General features: G+C 48.5%; 1 protein-coding gene across 1 annotated transcript in view; it reads left to right on the plus strand.

Moving 5' to 3' along the window:
• The first annotated feature begins 239 nt into the window (after positions 1-239).
• The window catches only part of LOC140469589 (rab-like protein 6), a 133,224-nt gene continuing 112,716 nt past the window's right edge, over positions 240-20,747 (plus strand). The window contains exons 1-3 of the mRNA XM_072566255.1: positions 240-478; positions 10,758-10,892; positions 16,264-16,311. Coding sequence (XP_072422356.1) covers positions 349-478; positions 10,758-10,892; positions 16,264-16,311 — 313 coding nt within the window. The 5' untranslated portion in view covers positions 240-348. The remainder of the gene's footprint in view (positions 479-10,757; positions 10,893-16,263; positions 16,312-20,747) is intronic.

Genomic DNA, 20,747 nt, shown 5'->3' on the forward strand with positions numbered 1-20,747 from the left:
ACGCCTGCGCATTGTGGATGATTCTCCCGCGCAGGCGCGGTGTCCCAGGCTGGATGTGGGCTGCGTGAGCGCCTGCGCATTGTGGATGATTCTTCCGCGCAGGCGCAGTGTCCCAGGCTGGATGTGGGCTGCGTGAGCGCCTGCTCGTTGAGGGCAATCCTCCCGCGCAGGCGCAGTGTCCCGGGCTGGTTGTGGGCTGTACCGGCTGCGTGAGCGCCTGCGCGTTGAGGGCGATCCTCCCGCGCAGGCGCAGTGTCCCGGGCCGGTGGTGGGCTGTGTGTCGGTTGCTGTGTTTCTGTCAGTTCCCTGGTCCCGGGGCCTGAGCACAGGCCCCATTCCTGCGGAGACATGTTTTCAGCGCTGAAGAAGCTGGTGGGCACGGAGCAGGCCCCGGGCAGGGAGAGGATTATCCCCGCGGGCTTACAGAGCATGAACCAGAGTCTGCAACGGAGATTCGCCAAAGGAGTTCAGTACAACAGTGAGTGGGGCTGGGGGGGAGGGGGAGAGAACAGGGGGGAGGGGGGAGAGTGCAGTACAATGAGTGGGGCTGGGGGGGAGGGGGGAGGGGGGAGAGAACAGGGGGGAGGGGGGAGGGGACAGGGGGAGAGTGCAGTACAATGAGTGGGGCTGGGGGGGAGGGGGGAGGGGGGAGAGAACAGGGGGGAGGGGGGAGGGGACAGGGGGAGAGTGCAGTACAATGAGTGGGGCTGGGGGGGAGGGGGGAGGGGGGAGAGAACAGGGGGGAGGGGGGAGGGGACAGGGGGAGAGTGCAGTACAATGAGTGGGGCTGGGGGGGGGGAGGGGACAGGGGGGAGGGGGGAGAGAACAGGGGGGAGGGGGGAGGGGACAGGGGGAGAGTGCAGTACAATGAGTGGGGCTGGGGGGGAGGGGGGAGAGAACAGGGGGGTGGGGGGAGAGAACAGGGGGGAGGGGGGAGAGTGCAGTACAATGAGTGGGGCTGGGGGGGAGGGGGGAGAGAACAGGGGGGTGGGGGGAGAGAACAGGGGGGAGGGGGGAAGAGTGCAGTACAATGAGTGGGGCTGGGGGGGAGGGGGGAGAGAACAGGGGGGAGGGGGGAGAGTGCAGTACAATGAGTGGGGCTGGGGGGGAGGGGGGAGGGGGGAGAGAACAGGGGGGAGGGGGGAGGGGACAGGGGGAGAGTGCAGTACAATGAGTGGGGCTGGGGGGGAGGGGGGAGGGGGGAGAGAACAGGGGGGAGGGGGGAGGGGGGAGAGAACAGGGGGGAGGGGGGAGGGGGGAGAGAACAGGGGGGAGGGGGGAGAGTGCAGTACAATGAGTGGGGCTGGGGGGGGGGAGGGGACAGGGGGGAGGGGGGAGAGAACAGGGGGGAGGGGGGAGGGGACAGGGGGAGAGTGCAGTACAATGAGTGGGGCTGGGGGGGGGAGGGGACAGGGGGGAGGGGGGAGAGAACAGGGGGGAGGGGGGAGAGAACAGGGGGGAGGGGGGAAGAGTGCAGTACAATGAGTGGGGCTGGGGGGGAGGGGGGAGGGGGGAGAGTGCAGTACAATGAGTGGGGCTGGGGGGGAGGGGGGAGAGAACAGGGGGGTGGGGGGAGAGAACAGGGGGGAGGGGGGAAGAGTGCAGTACAATGAGTGGGGCTGGGGGGGAGGGGGGAGAGAACAGGGGGGAGGGGGGAGAGTGCAGTACAATGAGTGGGGCTGGGGGGGAGGGGGGAGAGAACAGGGGGGAGGGGGGAGAGTGCAGTACAATGAGTGGGGCTGGGGGGGAGGGGGGAGAGAACAGGGGGGAGGGGGGAGAGTGCAGTACAATGAGTGGGGCTGGGGGGGAGGGGGGAGAGAACAGGGGGGAGGGGGGAGAGTGCAGTACAATGAGTGGGGCTGGGGGGGAGGGGGGAGAGAACAGGGGGGAGGGGGGAGAGTGCAGTACAATGAGTGGGGCTGGGGGGGGGGGGGAGAGAACAGGGGGGAGGGGGGAGAGTGCAGTACAATGAGTGGGGCTGGGGGGGAGGGGGAGAGAACAGGGGGAGGGGGGAGAGTGCAGTACAATGAGTGGGGCTGGGGGGGGGGGGGGACAGGGGGAGAGTGCAGTACAACAGTGAGTGGGGCTGGGGGGGGGAGGGGACAGGGGGAGAGTGCAGTACAACAGTGAGTGGGGCTGGGGGGGAGGGGGGGAGAACAGGGGGGAGAGAACAGGGGGGAGGGGGGAGAGTGCAGTACAATGAGTGGGGCTGGGGGGGAGGGGGGAGAGAACGGGGGGAGGGGACAGAGGGAGAGTGCAGTACAACAGTGAGTGGGGCTGGGGGGGAGAACATGGGGGAGGGGACAGGGGGAGAGTGCAGTACAATGAGTGGGGCTGGGGGGGAGGGGGAGAGAACATGGGGGAGGGGATGGGGGAGAGTGCAGTACAATGAGTGGGGCTGGGGGGGAGGGGGAGAGAACATGGGGGAGGGGATTGGGGAGAGTGCAGTACAATGAGTGGGGCTGGGGGGGGGGAGGGGACAGGGGGAGAGTGCAGTACAATGAGGGGCTGGGGGGGGAGGGGACAGGGGGAGAGTGCAGTACAATGAGTGGGGCTGGGGGGGGGGAGGGGACAGGGGGAGAGTGCAGTACAATGAGTGGGGCTGGGGGGGGAGGGGGAGGGGACAGGGGGAGAGTGCAGTACAACAGTGAGTGGGCCTGGGGGGGGAGGGGGGGAACATGGGGGAGGGGACAGAGGGAGAGTGCAGTACAACAGTGAGTTGGGCTGGGGGAGTGAGGGGAAGGGGGGGGGAACATGGGGGAGGGGACAGAGGGAGAGTGCAGTACAACAGAGAGTGGGGCTGGGGGAGTGAGGGGAAGGGGGGGAGAACATGGGGGAGGGGACAGAGGGAGAGTGCAGTACAACAGAGAGTGGGGCTGGGGGAGTGAGGGGAAGGGGGGGAGAACATGGGGGAGGGGACAGAGGGAGAGTGCAGTACAACAGAGAGTGGGGCTGGGGGGAGGGGGAGAGAACATGGGGGAGGGGACAGAGGGAGAGTGCAGTACAACAGTGAGTGGGGCTGGGGGGCGGCAGAGGGTGGGGGAGAACATGGGGGAGGGGACAGAGGGAGAGTGCAGTACAACAGTGAGTGGGGCTGGGGGAGTGAGGGGAAGGGGGGGAGAAAATGGGGGAGGGGACAGAGGGAGAGTGCAGTACAACAGAGAGTGGGGCTGGGGGGGGAGAACATGGGGGAGGGGACAGAGGGAGAGTGCAGTACAACAGAGAGTGGGGCTGGGGGAGTGAGGGGAAGGGGGGGAGAACATGGGGGAGGGGACAGAGGGAGAGTGCAGTACAACAGAGAGTGGGGCTGGGGGAGTGAGGGGAAGGGGGGGAGAACATGGGGGAGGGGACAGAGGGAGAGTGCAGTACAACAGTGAGTGGGGCTGGGGGGCGGCAGAGGGTGGGGGAGAACATGGGGGAGGGGACAGAGGGAGAGTGCAGTACAACAATGAGTGGGGCTGGGGGCGTAGAGAGACAGACAGACTGATGGGGGGAGGGAGTGAGGGGAGACGTGGGCACAGGGTGAGGGGACAGGGAGTGTGCAGTACATTATTGAATGAGGCTGGCTGCTGAGGGGAGATTGATATGAGAAGACAGCTCAGAAGGCAAGGAGGTTATGGGGAGAGTGGAGTACAGGAGCAGGGAAACAGAAGATAAAAGGGGGAGAGAGGAGTCTGGGTGAGAGGCAGATAGGGTCATGGTTTGTGGACAGGAGAGAGAGAGCAGTATAGAGAGAGCTGTGACTGATTGATGCCAGGATTAGGGAGGCGGGGAAGGGGAGAGGATATGTACTGAGAGGCCAGGGGCAGGCCCAAGGTTTGGAGATGGAGATGATTTGGGAACAGAGTTAGTTCTGACAGGGAACACTGTCTTAAGTTGAAGAGAAGTGCTGAACCTGGGGATGGGCTGTTTCTAGCACCAATAAAAGACTGTCTGTAAAGGAAATGAGATGTATACTCTCCCCTCACCTAATGTTGTGAATATTCAAGGGAATTGACCTCAAAATGAGAATCAGGTTTGTGCTTCTGATGGTGGGCTTTTCTTAGGTCAAAGTTCACATACTTGTTTCCTTAGGTCAAAGTTCACATACTTGTCTCTTCACCGCACCTCTGACTTCTAGATCCTGTGTCCGTACTCTCATTTGTCAGATTCAGTAATGTCACTGACAAAGGTAAACTTTCCTTCTTTCTTCTCGAGCTGTCTGCAGTCTTGGACATAGTTTGTCCATTTTTTGTCCATCCAGCTGGGTGGAACTGCTGGCAACTCATTCCATTCTTATCCATTCAATGTTGGTCAAAGAATCCCTTACAATTGCTTCTCATCCTGTTCATGCATCATTACCACTGGTGCCTCCTAGTGCATTATCATTAAGCACTGCTTTCCACATCAATAATGCTGCTCACTGACATCATTTGAAAGTAATGTTAAGTGTCACCTGTACGCTGACAGTAGCTCTGTCTTGCCACTACCTCATGACCCTTTGGTCATAACATATGAACAAGATGGAGTAGGTCATTGTCATCCAGTACTACATGAGACCAAAATCATTGTTGGTTTTGATTCCTATCATAAACTTCATTCTGAGCACCTGACTCCATCCCTCTGGTGGCAAATGTCTCAGGTGAGAGCAGACTCTTAAGTCGTCATCTCATATTTATCCTCAAGATGCACTGCTGTTCTGATATCCATGCCATAACTAAACCCATTTGCACTTCCAAAAACCCCACCTTGCCTGAGTTCAAGAGCTGCTGAAACCCTTACCCATGATGATGTTGTCTTTGATCTTGTTCAAAATGCATTGTCGTTGACCCGTTGTGGAGTGAGTTCAACCAAACTCTGCTTCTCAGACCTTAAACCCCACCAGTCCTGCTCAAGCACCTCAGAATTTGCTTATCTACCTTAGCTGTCAGCTTAACAATGTTCCAATTTTAAAATTTTCCACATTATTTTCAAAACTCTCCACCAATTCGCTCACCCTTGCTTCCAACCACCATTTTGGACCACATTCACACTCACTCTAAATATCCTCACCAATGGTGGCTTTGAAACTTCCTCCCTATGCTGCTCCACGTTGCTTTCTTCCTTTCTGGGACTTCAGCAAAGCAACTTGTTGACCTTTATAGCCTTTGATTTGTTAAACTTGGTTTAATAATGCTGAGAGTCATTGGAATATTTTATAGCAAAGCAGTTGGTAAACAGTGCAGACCTTGAGTATTGTGAGAAGAGGCACATTTTTGAAGAAACTTTTTGCCTGGCTCTCAGCAGAGAAGTTGGAAAGACGCTGCAATAAATGGGGAAATGGTATTGGAGAAACCAATGAGAAATGGTATTCCTCAGCCACATAAGGGATATTTAAACCATCCTTAGATAAGCACGTGGATGATGATGGGATAGTGAAGGGAGATGAGCTGAGAACAGTTCACAGGTTGGCACAACATCGACGGCTGAAGGGCCTGTTCTGCGCACAATATTCCAAAAGTGGCCTAAGCAATGTCCTGTGCAGCCACAGTCTAGTGTCTCTGCTATAGCAAGGATGTTGTGAAACTTGAAAGGGTTCAGAAAAGATTTCCAAGGATGTTGCCAGGGTTGGAGGATTTGAGCTAAAGGGAGAGGCTGAATAGGCTGGGGCTGTTTTCCCTGGAGCGTCAGAGGCTGAGGGGTGACCTTATAGAGGTTTAGAAAATTGAGGGGCCTGGATAGGACGACGAGCCAAGGTCTTTTCGCTGGGGTCAGGGTGCCCAAAACCAGAGGGCATAGGTTCAAGGCCAGAGGGGAAAGATTTAAAAGGGACATGAGGGACAACCTTTTCAAGCAAAGGGTGGTGCATGTATGGAATGAGCTGCCAGAGGAAGTTGTGGAGGCATCTGGATGGTTATTTGAATAGAAAGAGTTTAGATGGGTCTGGGCCAAATGCTGGCAAATGGGACTAGATTAATTTAGGATATCTGATCAGCATGAACGAGCTGTTTCCATGCTATACAGCTTGGGCTCTATAAGAGCTAGTAGTCATTTTCTAAAATGTTAGACTCTAGAACAGTTTCTCGGATTGGAGGGTAGTAAATGTGAAGGGGACAGAGACAAAACAACAAATTATAGACTGGTTAGCTTGGGATTGGTCATGGGAAAATGATGGATTCCATCATAAAAGATACAATAGGCAGATAGTGACAGGATTGGACAGTCAGCATGGATTTATAAATGCTTGAAAAAACAGGTGAAGTATTTTAAGGATGTAACTAATAGAGTGGACAAGGAGGAGCTAGAGGATGAGATTTATTTGGATCTTCCGACTGCTTTTGGTAAGGTCCTACATTTTATGCTAATGTGTAAAATTTAAAGTGCATAGGATTGGGGGTTGTGTACTGAAATTAGGTGAGAACGAGTTGACAAATGAGAGACAAAAGACTAGAAATAAATGGGTCATTTTCAGAATGGCAAGCTGTTCACAACATATATTCATGATTTAGGTGAGGAAAGTACGTGTCATAACTCCAGGTTTACAGATGAGACAAAGCTGGGTGCGAGGGTATGTTAAAGAGTTTGGTATTGGAAAAACAGTGAGTCTGAGGGCTAGGACAATCAGGAGTCTCATTCCTGATGAAGGGCTTATGTTTGAAACGTCGATTCTCCTGTTTCTTGGATGCTGCCTGACTGGCTGTGCTTTTCCAGCCCCACATTCTATGACTCTGATCTCCAGCATTTGCAGTCCTCACGTTCCCCTCAGACGGTATGGTGGGTGGTAGAGGCATAGAAGCTTTTGATTTGCATGGGTAAGTGTGCAAATTCATGGCAAATGAAGTATAAAGTGGCCAAAGGTGAGGTCATCTGCTTTGGGAGCAAAATCAAGAAGGTAAATCTGATGTGGCGATATGTTGAGAGAGGGGAATGAGCGCTGAGACTTGGGTATACTCATACACCAGCCACTGAAATTAAGCATGCAGGTGGATGCAGCTGGCAAGGAAGGGCTCCATAGCAAGAGGATTCAAGTACAGGAGCAGGGGTGTCTTGTTGCTGTTGTACAGGCCATTGATGTGGCCATACCTGGATCATCACGTGCTGTTCTTGTCTCATTATCTGAGGGAATATGCTCTTGCTATGCAGGAAATGCAAAATCTAGACTGGGAGGCTGGGACTGGCATACAGGGAGGGATTGGATCAGTTAGTATTATATTCACTGGATTTGAGGGGCGGGGGGAGGCGGGTTCTTAGAAACCTGTACAATTCTAGCAGGATTAGATAGAATAGATGCAGGATGGATGCTTTTAATGACACCGGGTAGTCCAGAATCAGGGGCACAGTTGATGGCGAAGAGGTAACCCTTTTAGAACATAGATGAGAGATTTCTTCACCCAGAGAGTGGTGAGTTGTGAAATTCTCTGCCACAAGAAACTGTTGAGACTTTCAAGGGAGATGTACTTGTTCTTGGAACTATAGGGACCAAAGGATAGAATCCCTACAGCGTGGAAACAGGTCCTTCAGCTCAACAAGTCCACATCGACTCTCCGACAAGTAACCCACTCAGATTCATTTGCCTACTCTATTACTCTACATTCCCCCCTTGACGCATGCACGCTCCCCCCTTGACGCATGCACGTTCCCCCCTGACGAATGCACCAACACTTTGACAGTTTAGCAGATCCAATTCACCTAACCTGCACATCTTTGGATTGTGGGAGGAAACTGGAGCACCCACAGGAAGGGGGAGAATACAGGAGCCGGGTAGAGTTGCATGATTATATTGAATTGTAAAGCAGGCTTGAAGTGCTGAACGGGCTACTCCTGCTCTTGTGTTTCTATTGCAATGCATAAGAAACATGACATTAATATTGTCTGAGATGAGAACAGTGAATGCAGGTCGAAAAGCTGCACAAATTTCATGCTGAAATTTTGTTTTGTGCAAAATGCTGTATAATGCAAGTTGTTTTTGAATACAGGTTTATCGGTAACACTGGGGTACAGTACTGGTGGGGACAGGTCTGTGTCACTGTATAGTACTGGTGGGGACAGGTCTGTCACTGTATAACACTGGGGTACAGTACTGTTGGGGACTGGTCTGTCACTGTATAACACTGGGGTACAGTACTGGTGGGGACAGGTCTGTCACTGTATAACACTGGGGTACAGTACTGGTGGGGACAGGTCTGTCACTGTATAACACTGGGGTACAGTACTGGTGGGGACAGGTCTGTCACTGTATAACACTGGGGTACAGTACTAATGGCAGTCTGTAACTGTATAACAAGTGTACAATGCTGGTAGGGGCAGGTCAGTCTTTGTATAACACTGGGGTACAGTTCTAGTAGGAATAGGTCTGTTGGTGGGATAGTATACCAGTGAGGGCAAGTCTGTCACTCTGTAATACTGATGCGCACAGGACTGTCACTGTATAACACTGGGGCATGGTACTCATGGGGGTCTGGAGTGTGGTGCTGGAAAAGTGCAGCAGGTCTAGCAGCATCTGAGGAGCAGGAGAATCAATGTTTTGTGCAAAACCCTTCATCAGGAATCATGGGGTCCAGTCTGTCACTTTGTAACATTGGGGTACAATTCTGCTAAAGGTAGGTCTGTCACTGTATAACACAATGGTGTGGTTTTGGTGACAACATCTGTTACTGTAACACTGAGTACAGTACTAGTGGGTCAGGTCTGACACTGCAGTTCTGGTAAAGGGTAGATCTGTTATTATATAACACTGAATATAGTACCGGTTGGGACAGATGTTACTGTATAACTGATTCAGTACTGGTGGGCAAGTCTGTCACTATAACACTGGGGTACAGTATGGTGGGGGACAGGTGTGTTGCTGTATAACACTGGGGTACAGTACTGGTGGGGAAGGGTCTGTCACTATAACACTGGGGTACAGTACGGTGGGGGACAGGTCTGTTGCTGTATAACACTGGGGTACAGTACTGGTGGGGAAGGGTCTGTCACTGTATAACACTGGGGTACAGTACGGTGGGGGACAGGTCTGTTGCTGTATAACACTGGGGTACAGTACGGTGGGGGACAGGTCTGTTGCTGTATAACACTGGGGTACAGTACTGGTGGGGACAGGTCTGTCTCTGTATAACACTGGGGTACAATACTGGTGGGGAAGGTCTGTCACTGTATAACACTGGGGTACAATACTGGTGGGGAAGGGTCTGTCACTGTATAACACTGGGGTACTGTACTGGTGGGGGACAGGTCTGTTGCTGTATAACACTGGGGTACAGTACTGGTGGGGACAGGTCTGTCACTGTATAACACTGGGGTACAATACTGGTGGGAAGGGTCTGTCACTGTATAACACTGGGGTACAGTACTGGTGGACAAGTCTGTCACTATAACACTGGTGTACAGTATGGTGGGGGACAGGCTGTTGCTGTATAACACTGGGGTACAATACCAATTGGGACAGGCTTGTCACTGTATAACAGGTACAGTACTGGTGGGGACGGGTCTGTCACTGTATAACACTGGGGTACAATACTGGTGGGGACAGGTCTGTCCCTGTATAACACTGGGGGACAGGTCTGTTACTGTCTAACACTTGGATCCAGAATTGAGGGATAAATTTCTCACTGTGTTACACGGCTTCAGTGTTGGTAGGAAGACAAGAGTGTCATTGAATGCAGTGTTGATTCTTTGACTTTCATTTTCTGCTTTTTTGCCTCAGTTTTGAGGCTGAATCCATGCGCTGCATTGACTGGATGCTGTGCCACTCTGCAACAACTATGATCACTCAGCAGTCAGGTGAAGTGTGCTCACTGAGTGATTGTACATTGACTGCCTTTCGTCACTGTTTAAACCAATCAGAATGGAATCTGGCACTGGTATAGGAGTGTGTGGCAGCCGCAGTGCAACACAGAGCAGACCCCTTACCTGCATTCTCTTATCACATCTAGATCGCAGCATTCTACACTGCACAGTTATTTCTGTGAGAGGACGTTTGGCATATCTCAGTGCTGAAAGGCTGGCATTTGAACACAATTCCTAAAAGACATTAAGATCGACGCTACAAACGCTGAGTTTGTCAGTTGCCAGCAATCAACTGAACCTTATCAGAACGGCACTTGCACGTGGACCCCACTTGGATATACCTATTGTTTGTGAAATTACCACTAATTTTATAACATGTTGTAAAACGGTTCCCTTTCTTTCTGTCTACTCTAAACTCATCTATTTTGTGCAGTGGCTGTTGGTTGACCTTTTATTTGGCCTCTTGAGTGTGAATAAATGAACTCCAGGATTATTTCCCTTGTGATACATGGTTCAGTGAGGTGGTTCGTTATTGGGTGTGTGTGTGTGTGTGGGGGGGGGGGGGGGGGGGGGGGGGGGGGGGGGAAGGAGAGGAGAGGGGATGCCGTGAGGTGTTGGAGGGAGGACTGAGATAAAGAGTCTGCTGGAGTAGAATGGTTGGATATGCCCTGACAATACTGTGTCTTTCTACTTTCTCTGACATGACCCATTTCTTCGTCTAACGTTTCTTGCCTCCAGTTTCCTTAACTCCTCTGTTCTTTTACCCTACCTTTCCACCATTTCTGTTCCCAACTATCAGCCAGCCTTTTCTTTGCTCAGGTTTCAGCTTCCCCCACTCTGTGATCCCAGTAATGTGCACCGTGAGGTCCCGAGCGATAAAGCTCCTGCTCTCTGTTTTCTTTTCTCATGGTTTTGAAGGTTTGAATGGAGCGGTGTGTGGGGGAAATGGGCCTGTAGTCAGGTGAGAGTGATGATGGTTGTAATACCTTGCAGCATTTCCTTTTTACTTGCAGTGAAGATTCTGATACGAGGTGACAGAAACACAGGCAAGACTACACTCTGGCACAGACTGCAGGGCAAGAAATTTGTGGAGCAGTACATTCCAACACAGGAGATCCAGGTCACCTGCATTCACTGGAGCTACAAGAGTGAGTCTCGAGCAACAATTTTAATGTTTCAAAAGAACCCACCTCCCTTCCCCCCCGCCCCCACCCCCCGCCACCCCTTCAATTCAGTGAATATGATACTAACTGATTCAATCGCTCCCTGCATGCCAGTGTTGGAAACATTCAGAGCAGTCGGTGCTACGGGAAGCTGAATGTTCCGAGATTTCTGGGTTTGAATCACTTGTGTTTACCGGGAAGTGAAATTGGAGCACGGGAGGCAGAGTAAACTGATGTGCAATGATGACGCTGCCTTCTCAGGTGCAGATGGAGATCAAACAGCAGTTTCTGATATCTGTGTCATTGGTGTAATGTTCAGGAGAGAGTCTCTTCTCCATCTTACTGTGATCGAATGTTGCTGAACGCAGTGCATCAGTGTGAACCACAGAGGAAGTTTCCATGTCCACCCCCCCAGGACAAGGACAGCATGAAGTTAGATGCAGATTAAAGCTTCCTCAATGCTAACCAATCAAACATAGAAATTCAGGAAGCAGGAGTAGGCCATTCGGCCCTTCAAGCCTGTTCCGCCATTCAATATGATCATGACGGATTATCCATCTCCGTACCCAGTTCCTGCTTTCTCCCCTACACTTTGATCCCTTTAGCCCCAAGAACTATATCTAACACCTTCTTGAAGGCATTCACTGTTTAGACCTCAACCACTTTCTGTGGCTGAGAATTCCACATGCTTGCCATTCTGAATACATGTCTCCTCATCTCAGTCCTAAATGGCCTACCCATACTCTTAAACTGTGACTTCTGGTTTTGGAATCCCCTGTCAATGGGAACATCATTCTTGCACTTATCCTGACTAGTTCTGTTAGAATTTTAAAAGTTTCTATGAAATCTCTCTTTATTCTTCTACACTCCAGTGAATATACTCCTAAGCCATCCAGTCTGTCTCCATGCATCATAGTCACACAATCCCGGGAATCCGTCTGATAAACCTTTGCTGTACTCCCTCCGTAACGAGAACTTTTTCAGGTAAGGAGAGACAAAACTGCACACACTGCCCCAGGTGTGGTCTAACCAGGGCCCTATGTAATTGTAGCAAGATAACCCTGAACTGTGTTGAATCCTGTTGCTATGAAGGCCAACATGATCGTTTGTCTTCAGTGACTGCTGTTCGAAAACACCCAGGTCTCATTGCACATTTCCCCTCTCTCAACTTATAGCCATTTATATAATAAACCACCTTCCTGTTTTTGCTCCCAAAGTAGATAACCTCACAGTTATCCACAATATACTACATCTTCCATGCATTTGCCCACTCACTCAGCTTGTCCACATCACAGTAAAGCTTCTCTACTTCCTCCTTGCAGCTCACCCTCCCACTCAACTGAGCATCATCTGCAAATTTGCAGATACTGTATTTAGTTTCCTGACCTAACTCTAGAGTCCTAACACTGATCCCCGAGGTACCCTCCAAGTCTCTGCCTATTATTCAGGAAAAAAACCCATTTATGTTCCCTGGGGCGGCATGGTGACTCAGTGGTTAGCATTGCTGCTTCTCAGCGCTGGGAGCCTGGGTTTGAATCTAGCCTCAGGTGACTGTCTGTATAAAGTTTGCACATTTTCCCCGTGTCTGCTTAGGTTTCCTCCCACAATCCAAAAGATGTGCAGGTTAGGTGAATTTGCCATGCTAAATTGCCCATAGTGTTCAGAAATGTGTAGGTTTGGTGCATTAGTCAGGGGTAAATATAGAATAATGGGATAGGGGAATGAGTCTGGCTGGGTTACTCTTCGGAGGGTCAGTATGGACTTGTTGGGCCGAAGAACCTGTCCCCACGCTGTAGGGATTTTGACTGTATTGCTATGTTTTGTTTCCTGTCTGCCAACCTATCTAAATGCGCTGTCTGTGTGCTTTAAGTTTGTACATTAATCTCTTATGTGGGACTTTGTTGAAAGCCTTAAAGTCTAAATAAGCCACATCTACTGGCTTCCCTTTAACAACTCGACATCCTTGAAGAATTCCATGTGATCTGTCAAATATGATTTTCCTTTCCTAAGTCCATGCTGACTCTACCCAATCCTGCAATTGAATCTTGTACAGTCAACACCAGCATTTCCCTATTACTGATGCCGGGTTGAGTGGTCTTTTAATTCCTTGTTTCCGCTCTGCCTCAGTTTTTAAGTAGAGCTATTAAGTTAGTTACAAAAACAGAAATTGCTGGAGAACCTAAGCAAATTTGGCAGCATCTATGGAGCGAAACCACGGTGTCGCTTTCTCAGAACTGCTTCTGGAGAAGTGTCACTGGAGTTGGGAAAGTTAACTCTGCCTCTCTGTGCAGATGTTGCTAGACCTCCTGCATTTGTCCAACTATGTCGGATTTTCTTTTTCAGATCTTCAGCATCAGCAATCTTTGTTTTATTTTAGAGTTACGTTAGTTACCCCTCACATTCCAGAGTGTTACCAAGTCTTGGAAGATGACCACTCACTATTTCTAGGGCTACCTCCTTAAGTAATCTGATAGCTAAGCCTTGGGGATTTATTGGCCCTCAATCCCATTAATTTCTGCAATATCAGTTCCCTACTAACTGATATCCTTCAGTTCCGCCCTCTTACTGAATCCTGTCTTTCCCAGTGTTTTTGGTTGGTGGTTTGTGTTTTCCTTGGTGAACACAGCCAAAATATGTGTTTAATTGCTTCATCATTTCTTTGTTCTCCAGTATAAATTCCCTTTTTTCTGACTGTAAGGGGCCTACTTTGGTCTTCACAACTTTTCTCTTCACATACCTATAGAAGCTATTACAGTCAGTTTTTATATTTCCCACAGGCTTACACTTGTACTGTATTTTCTCTTTCTTCATCAATGCCCTTGTCCTCCTTTGCTGAATTCTAAACTGCTCTCTCACCCAGAGCGGGTACAGTGCAGGGTTAGGCACAGAGTAAAGATCCTAATTCTTGCGACCTCAAAGGTATACAAGCCGTGACAAGCTCACTGAGTCTTTCAAGTTGTCCCATGCTTGGCTCCTGGAATGTAACCTCTTGTTAAATATGCAATTACAGGAAATGATTAGTCATGAATTATCATTCTAACTGTTATGCCTTGCCAACTTTGCTTTTAATAAAATGGTTCATTTTCATTAAGCTAATGTGAACACAGTTAATTTCAGTTGGAATGGTATTGTTCAGATACTTTACAATTCCTGCTTAAAAGACTGATCAACTAAATGTTGGATAGGCATGCAATTCCTGGAAGTAGTAATTTGAGTAAGCAGTCTTCAGTGCCAGATATTACTGTTGTTTAATTGCTGACAGCATTGCAATATTGCATTTAATGGAAATTAACTGACAGAACCCAATGCCATTCTTAGCTCACTAACTCTGTGCCAGCAGTCCTATGTCATCTATTAAATGCTGGGTTGCTTCAAAACTCAGCACTTTTTCCCCCAAGTGTTATTCTTCCTCTTAGAGTCATAGAGACGTACAGCACGGAAACAGACCCTTCGGACCAACCTGTCCATGCTGACCAGATATCCCAACCCAATCTAGTCCCACCCGCCAGCCCCCGGCCCATATCCCTCCAAACCAAGGATTGAGTTGCATTGAGCTCCCCAATGAAATGACCTTGTATTTAATCTGTAGTTTGAGTTGGTTGAATGTGGTAGGACAGTCACTCTTGCATCAGGACTTTGAACTGGTTGAGGGTGCACCAGCGTCCCAATCTGAAGAACAGTCCTGCTCACAGAGGAAGTAAGTAGCATGTAAAATTAACCTGGACTGTTAGTTTCGGGAGCAGTGCCCTGCACAGTTGCTGAGGCCCTGAGTGCTGATTGTTGTGCCAGGATTACTGCAGTGCAGCATTCCCCGTTCATTCCATCCACCGCTACCAGTGTTTGTCCTCTGAACTACCTATTTAACAGAAGCAAATCACAGCACTTAGTTAAAGTCACACCCACAACCAGAGCTGCCTTTTGAAGTTTCGGGTAAAGATGTCAATTCTGTTACCAGTGTGTCAGTACACTTTGTACTACCAGGACCTGAGCTTCAGTTCCCAACCCTGGCCTCACTAACTTCCAAGGACTGAGCGCCAGCTCCCTTCTCAGCCAGTTGTTGTTTGCCGTCTTCCAGTTTAGACATTTAACTTGGTTTATTCCTTGTTTTTCTGCATTGCCCGTTTAAACCTTACCATTTGATAAGCCTTCTTAACCAGGTTTTCTTGAACAGGTACTTGGTCCCCTTGTGATACCTCACCCAGCAATACCTCCTCCCTGTTTGGACCCGGGATATCCTGGTTAGAATGCGCTCCCAAGCGCATTTCTCCCCTTCCCTCCTTTCACTGAACTCAAAACATTGGAACAATGTTCTTAAAGACTGTGATATCTCCACTCTGTAGTTCTTGCACATTTCCATGGTTTCCACTCTGAATTGCTCTTCCTATTCCCTCATTTGGAGGCCTGCAGAATATTCTCAGTTGTATGTCTTTTTATTTCTCTGTTCTAACCAAGTGGATTTTGTCCTTAACTCCTCAAGACCTTGTCTCTTTTCAACACTATAATACCTTCCCTAATCCGTGCTGCCAACCGATTCCCCTTTTTGTTCCTGTTCTTTTCTGAACACTTTGTATCCTTGAATATTAACTATTCTCCATTCATCAATGTTTTTCTATTCCATTGTATTCAGGTTCTAACTCACCACACTTTATGCATTTACAGATCCTAGAATCCCCGCAGTGTGCAAACAGGCCATTTGGTGGGCCCAACAAGTCCCTATAACCCTACATTTCCTGTGGCTAATATTCCTAACTACACATCCCTGAACTCTATGGGCAATTTAGCATGACCAATCTCCCTAGCATACTGGTCCTTGTAAACCATCAGGTTATTTTGATCTGTTTCTATCTAATATGGAGGTGCAACTCATCCATTTTAAATAGGAGTCTCCTGTCCCAATGTTTAAACACCTGAATGTCTCCCTCCTGTATAAAGCTTCAAGCTACAACTGATTTCTACTGAGTAGTGAGAGACACTGGGAGCAATCCAGAAATTGGTATCTATAGGGTCCCACTCTTTGACCACCTCCCTAGTTCCTGAATAGCTGCACCTAGCGTCTCCACACCTGCCTGTTTTATGTCACTGACACTGACTTACCATGAAATTTGCTCACTGCCCCCTTCAGAATATTCTGCATCCTCTCGTGGAGCTCAAGCAGCTGAAGACACTTGTTTCACAGTTGATCTTAGATACCGAAGTGTCCTGACTATGTGCAGAAATTGCAGGCATTGGGTCTCTGATTCATGTTGTTCCAGTTGGTTTAAATTTCTCCTCTGACCCTCAGCCTGCTGTTTCAAGCAACTTTAAAGGAGCTGAAATTTGTCATTTGCAAATGATTTAATGTTGTCTTATATTGCAGCAACTGATGACATTGTGAAGGTGGAGGTGTGGGATATAGTGGATAAAGGTAAGTCGTATTCTCAACTCTAAACTGTTGAAGATCTGTTTAGTTTATTTCCATATATAGATTTTTGATCTGTGTAATTCTCTTTTCGAGGTTATTCGGATGGAGCAGAATGTCACAGTGAACCTCTGTTGAGTTGTTTATTTAATTCCTTCTGCCTTCTAGTTTCATGTCCAGTCCTCCTCTGTATCTCAACTTGACAATTCCTGTGGTAAAATCTTGTTTGGACAGTGTTGTGTGGATTGATTATGTTCATGACCACGATGAAATGTAGACTGTTGTAGCACAAAGGAGGTTCTTTGGCTCATCGTGTCTGTGCAAGCTTTACTGTTTAATTTCTCCCACGGCCACTCTTTCCCCATATCCCTGTGTATTCCGTTCCCTTTGGCGGTTATTCTTGCATAATTTCATCATTCTTCCAGGTTGTCTGTTCCATATCAGAGGAATTTGCCATTTAAAAATACCCACCCATCACGCCCTCTCTTTCTTCATCTAATTTACTTCAATCTGGGACCTTCATTAATCAACTGTCATTCTTTCTTCACTATCAAAACCCTTCATGGTTTTGAGTCCCTCTGTTAAATCTGCTCGTGACCTTTTGGTGGTTTTGATGGACCTTTCTGACCTTATGGTGGCGGGAAGGTCATTGAAGCGGTTGAGGATGTTTGAGCCTTGGACACTCCCCTGAAGCTCTCCTGCGGTGATGTCATGGAGTTGAGATGACCGACTTCCAGCATCCGCAACCATCTATGGCTGTGCTAAGTATGGTTATGAGCAGTGCCGAGTTTTCCTCCTGATTCCCATTGGCACAAGATTCTTTAGGACTCCTTGATGCCACACTCTGTCAAATACAACTTTGGTGTCACATCACTTCGGGAATACAGCTGTTTTGGCCATGTTTGGACCAAAGTTGTAACTTTTTAAAATTCTCCTGTAGGACATGGGCATCACTGGCTGGGAGAAAGGTGGTGGTGAGCTAGAAGTCAATAGCTTGTGGAATCCAAACCAAGTATCAATTCCCTGGAATTCCCTCAGTAATGGCATTCGACCCACAGCACGTGGGTCAGGGAGGCAGCTCACCATCACCTTCTCAAGGTCGGCTAGGGCTAGGCAGAAAAAAAATAATTCTAGCCCAGCCAGTGGCACCCACATCCCATAAAAGAATTTTTTTAAAAAAATGAGCAGGTTATTATTGAGCAGGTGCTGCTTGGTGGCACTATTAGTTGACCCTTCCACACCACCCTCACCTCCATGACTTTGCTGATGATTGAGAGTGGATTGGGACAGTAATTGACTGGGTCGGATTTGCCCTGATGTGTTGTAGTGCCCAAAGTTTGGACTCCAACTCGCCAACAGAGCTGTGGTTCCTCACGTTGTAGAGGTTTAGTGCAGCTATGGTTGCCAAGGTGTGTTCACCAGCTCCCATATGCAATGGCTGCAACATATCTCCTGCCCTGCTATCAATGTCAAATTTCCCTTAATTGTTTAGGATTTTAACTTTAGAAACCATATGCAATGATTGTGTAGTCATATTAAGTTGTTTAATTATGCTGCATTTATCTCCTGAGTACTTGCTTAAACTGCTGCCTCAGGGAGAGTTATAAAACTACCAACCAATAATTTACCCGCTTACCAAGTAAACGCCACTAGACATCAAATCTCAGCTCTTGCTTGGCCTTTCTCCCTTTCTCTTGGAACACTACAGCTCCTTTGGCCCTCGATGTTGGGCTGGCCTGTGAAACCAATCTGGAGCCCATCTAACATAGCTATTCCATTATCATCCAAATGTCGATATAATGACCATTAAAATGCCCTTATTGTTGGCGCATCTGCTCCTGTTGCAGGCAGGTCATTTCACGCCCTTACTACTGAGTAAAGAACCTACCTCTGAGATCTGTCCTACATCGATTGCCCCTTTTTTTAAAAAGATATGTCCCCTTGTGCCAGGCATCACCACACCTCACTGTCCCTCCCTATCTATCCTCTGATCATCTTGTATGCTTCTATTAAGTCACCTCTTAACTTCCTACTCTCTCACGAAAACAGCCTCAAGTCCCTCAGCCTTTCCTCATAAGAATGTCCCTCCATACCAGGCAATGTCCTAGTAAATCTCCTCTGAACCCCTTCCAATGCTTCCACATCCTTCCTATAATGCAGTGACCAGAACTGCACGCAATACTCCAAGTGCGGCTGCACCAGAGTTTTGTACAGCTGCAGCATGACCTCATGGTTCTGAAACTCAATCCCTCTACCAATAAAAGCTAACACACCGTATGCCTTCTTAACAACCCTATCAACCCGGGTGGCTACTTTCAAGGATCTATGCACATCCACACTACCACGAATCTTACCATTAGCCCAGTACTCTCTATTCCTGTTATTCCTTCCAAAGTGAATCGCCTCACTCTTTTCTGCATTAAACTCCATTTGCCACCTCTCAGCCCAGCTTATCTATGATTCTCTGTAGCCTGCAACATCCATCCGCACTATCCACAACTCCACCGATTTTAGTGCCATCCACAAATTTACTAAACTATCCTTCTCTACCTTCATCCAGGTCATTTTATAAAAATGACAACCAGCAGTGGACCCAAAACAGATCCTTGCGATACACCATTAGTAACTGAACTCCAGGATGAACGTTTCCTATCACCCACCACCCTCTGTCTTCTTACAGTTGGCTAATTTCTGATCCAAACTGCTAAATCACCCTCAATCCCATGCCTTTGCATTTTTTGCAGTAGCCTACCGTGGGGAGGCTTTTCACATGTTTTACTGAAATTAGGGCAGATCAAGATCAGATTGCTGTACAGGCCCTTCGGCCCAACAAGTCCACTCTTGACCCCCTGAAGAGTAACCCACCCAGACCCATATTTCCTTCTGACTAATGCACCTAACACTATGGGCAATCTAGCATGGCCAATTCACACACCCTGCACATCTTTGGACTGAGAGGGGAAACTGGAGCACCCAGAGGAAACCCACGCAGTCACAGGGAGAATGTGCAAACTCCACACAGACAGTCACCCGAGGCTGGAATCGAACCGGGGTCCCTGGCGCTGTGAGGCAACAGTGCTAACCACTGAGCCACCGTACTGCCCCAAGATGGCACACTTTCCCACTCACTCAATTCTGCTTGCTAAGTAAATGTACTGTCTCAATATTATTTGATAGAAATGGATTTTGAGCTGCTTACCAGAGTTGTCCTGAAATGTCAGGAATTCCAGAAGACTGAAGCCAAGATGCTAGTTGAGGGGATTTGTGGTTACTTACTGTCTTTAACTTCTCTCGGATTGCTTCAATTTTATTCATTTCTTGCTTGGCCTAAGGTTCCCCATATATTTTTGTGGCATTTTGTTTGTGAAGGCAAATGCAGAGTTTGATACCTTTTACAATCTTGCCTATCACCTTTATCTTGCTAACCCTTTGCTGTTTACAGCATGTTACGTTCTTGCTCATCATGGAAGCAAATCATTTGGTCCATCAAGTCCACACCAACCCTCCTGAAGAGCTTCACATCCAGACTACCCCCCCCACCCCCTTACCCAACTCTGTAACCCTGCATTTCTTATGGCTAATCTATAAACCTGCCGATCTTTAGGGACTATCCGAGGAAATTGGAACATCTAGAGGAAACCCATGCAGACACTGGGAGAATGTGCAAACTCTGCAGAGACAGTTGCTGTGACCTGATCAATTTCTGTTTTCTTGAATTCTACAATCCTCCCATTCTTCAGGCTACATAGACACCAGTGGTTAAAGGTTGCTTAGACTGAGTTCAGGCAAATACTTTCCTGGTCATAGTTTTATTCCAACACACTCGCCTCAAAATTCCAACGTATGATTTCTTGTTTTCTCCATATGCCCAGATCTCACCAGGTCAACCCCTGATTAACATACAGCTATGTCTCCGATATCCCTGCCGAACTAGGTGCTCAGGAGGCTTGCCTATGTTTTAATGAAATAAGCTTCCCTTGACCTAATGCTGTCTTTTAACTTCCCCAATTGGCAGGAATCAGTTTACATTTTCTGTGGAATGTTTGTGCCTGAAAGGAATGTGCATTGTGAATCATGTAAGGTATGGTACAGTCACCATAGTCATACCTGACCATGGGGCTGCTTTCTCGTGAGATGGCTGATGATGGTTTAATCTGACAGTCACCACACCTCAGGTGAGGGGAGAGGTTGAGAAGGAGAGTCCTTCATGGTAGTTTCAGTTGATGCTAGAACGAGCCTATGTTGGTGTTATTCTGCATCGCAAACCAACTGTCCAGCTAACTGAGCTAACGAATCCTGATTATTAGTAATGCCATTGTTATTTAAATGCTTTGTAACTTGTCTGCATACCTATCTTTTAATGCAGTTTCCTAATCAAATCTGGTATGAAAAATATAGTCAGTCTTTCCAAGAGGAAACGTCACTGTAACATTATCAAATAA

Source organism: Chiloscyllium punctatum, chromosome 49, assembly GCF_047496795.1.
Source record: "Chiloscyllium punctatum isolate Juve2018m chromosome 49, sChiPun1.3, whole genome shotgun sequence".
NCBI lineage: Eukaryota > Metazoa > Chordata > Chondrichthyes > Orectolobiformes > Hemiscylliidae > Chiloscyllium > Chiloscyllium punctatum.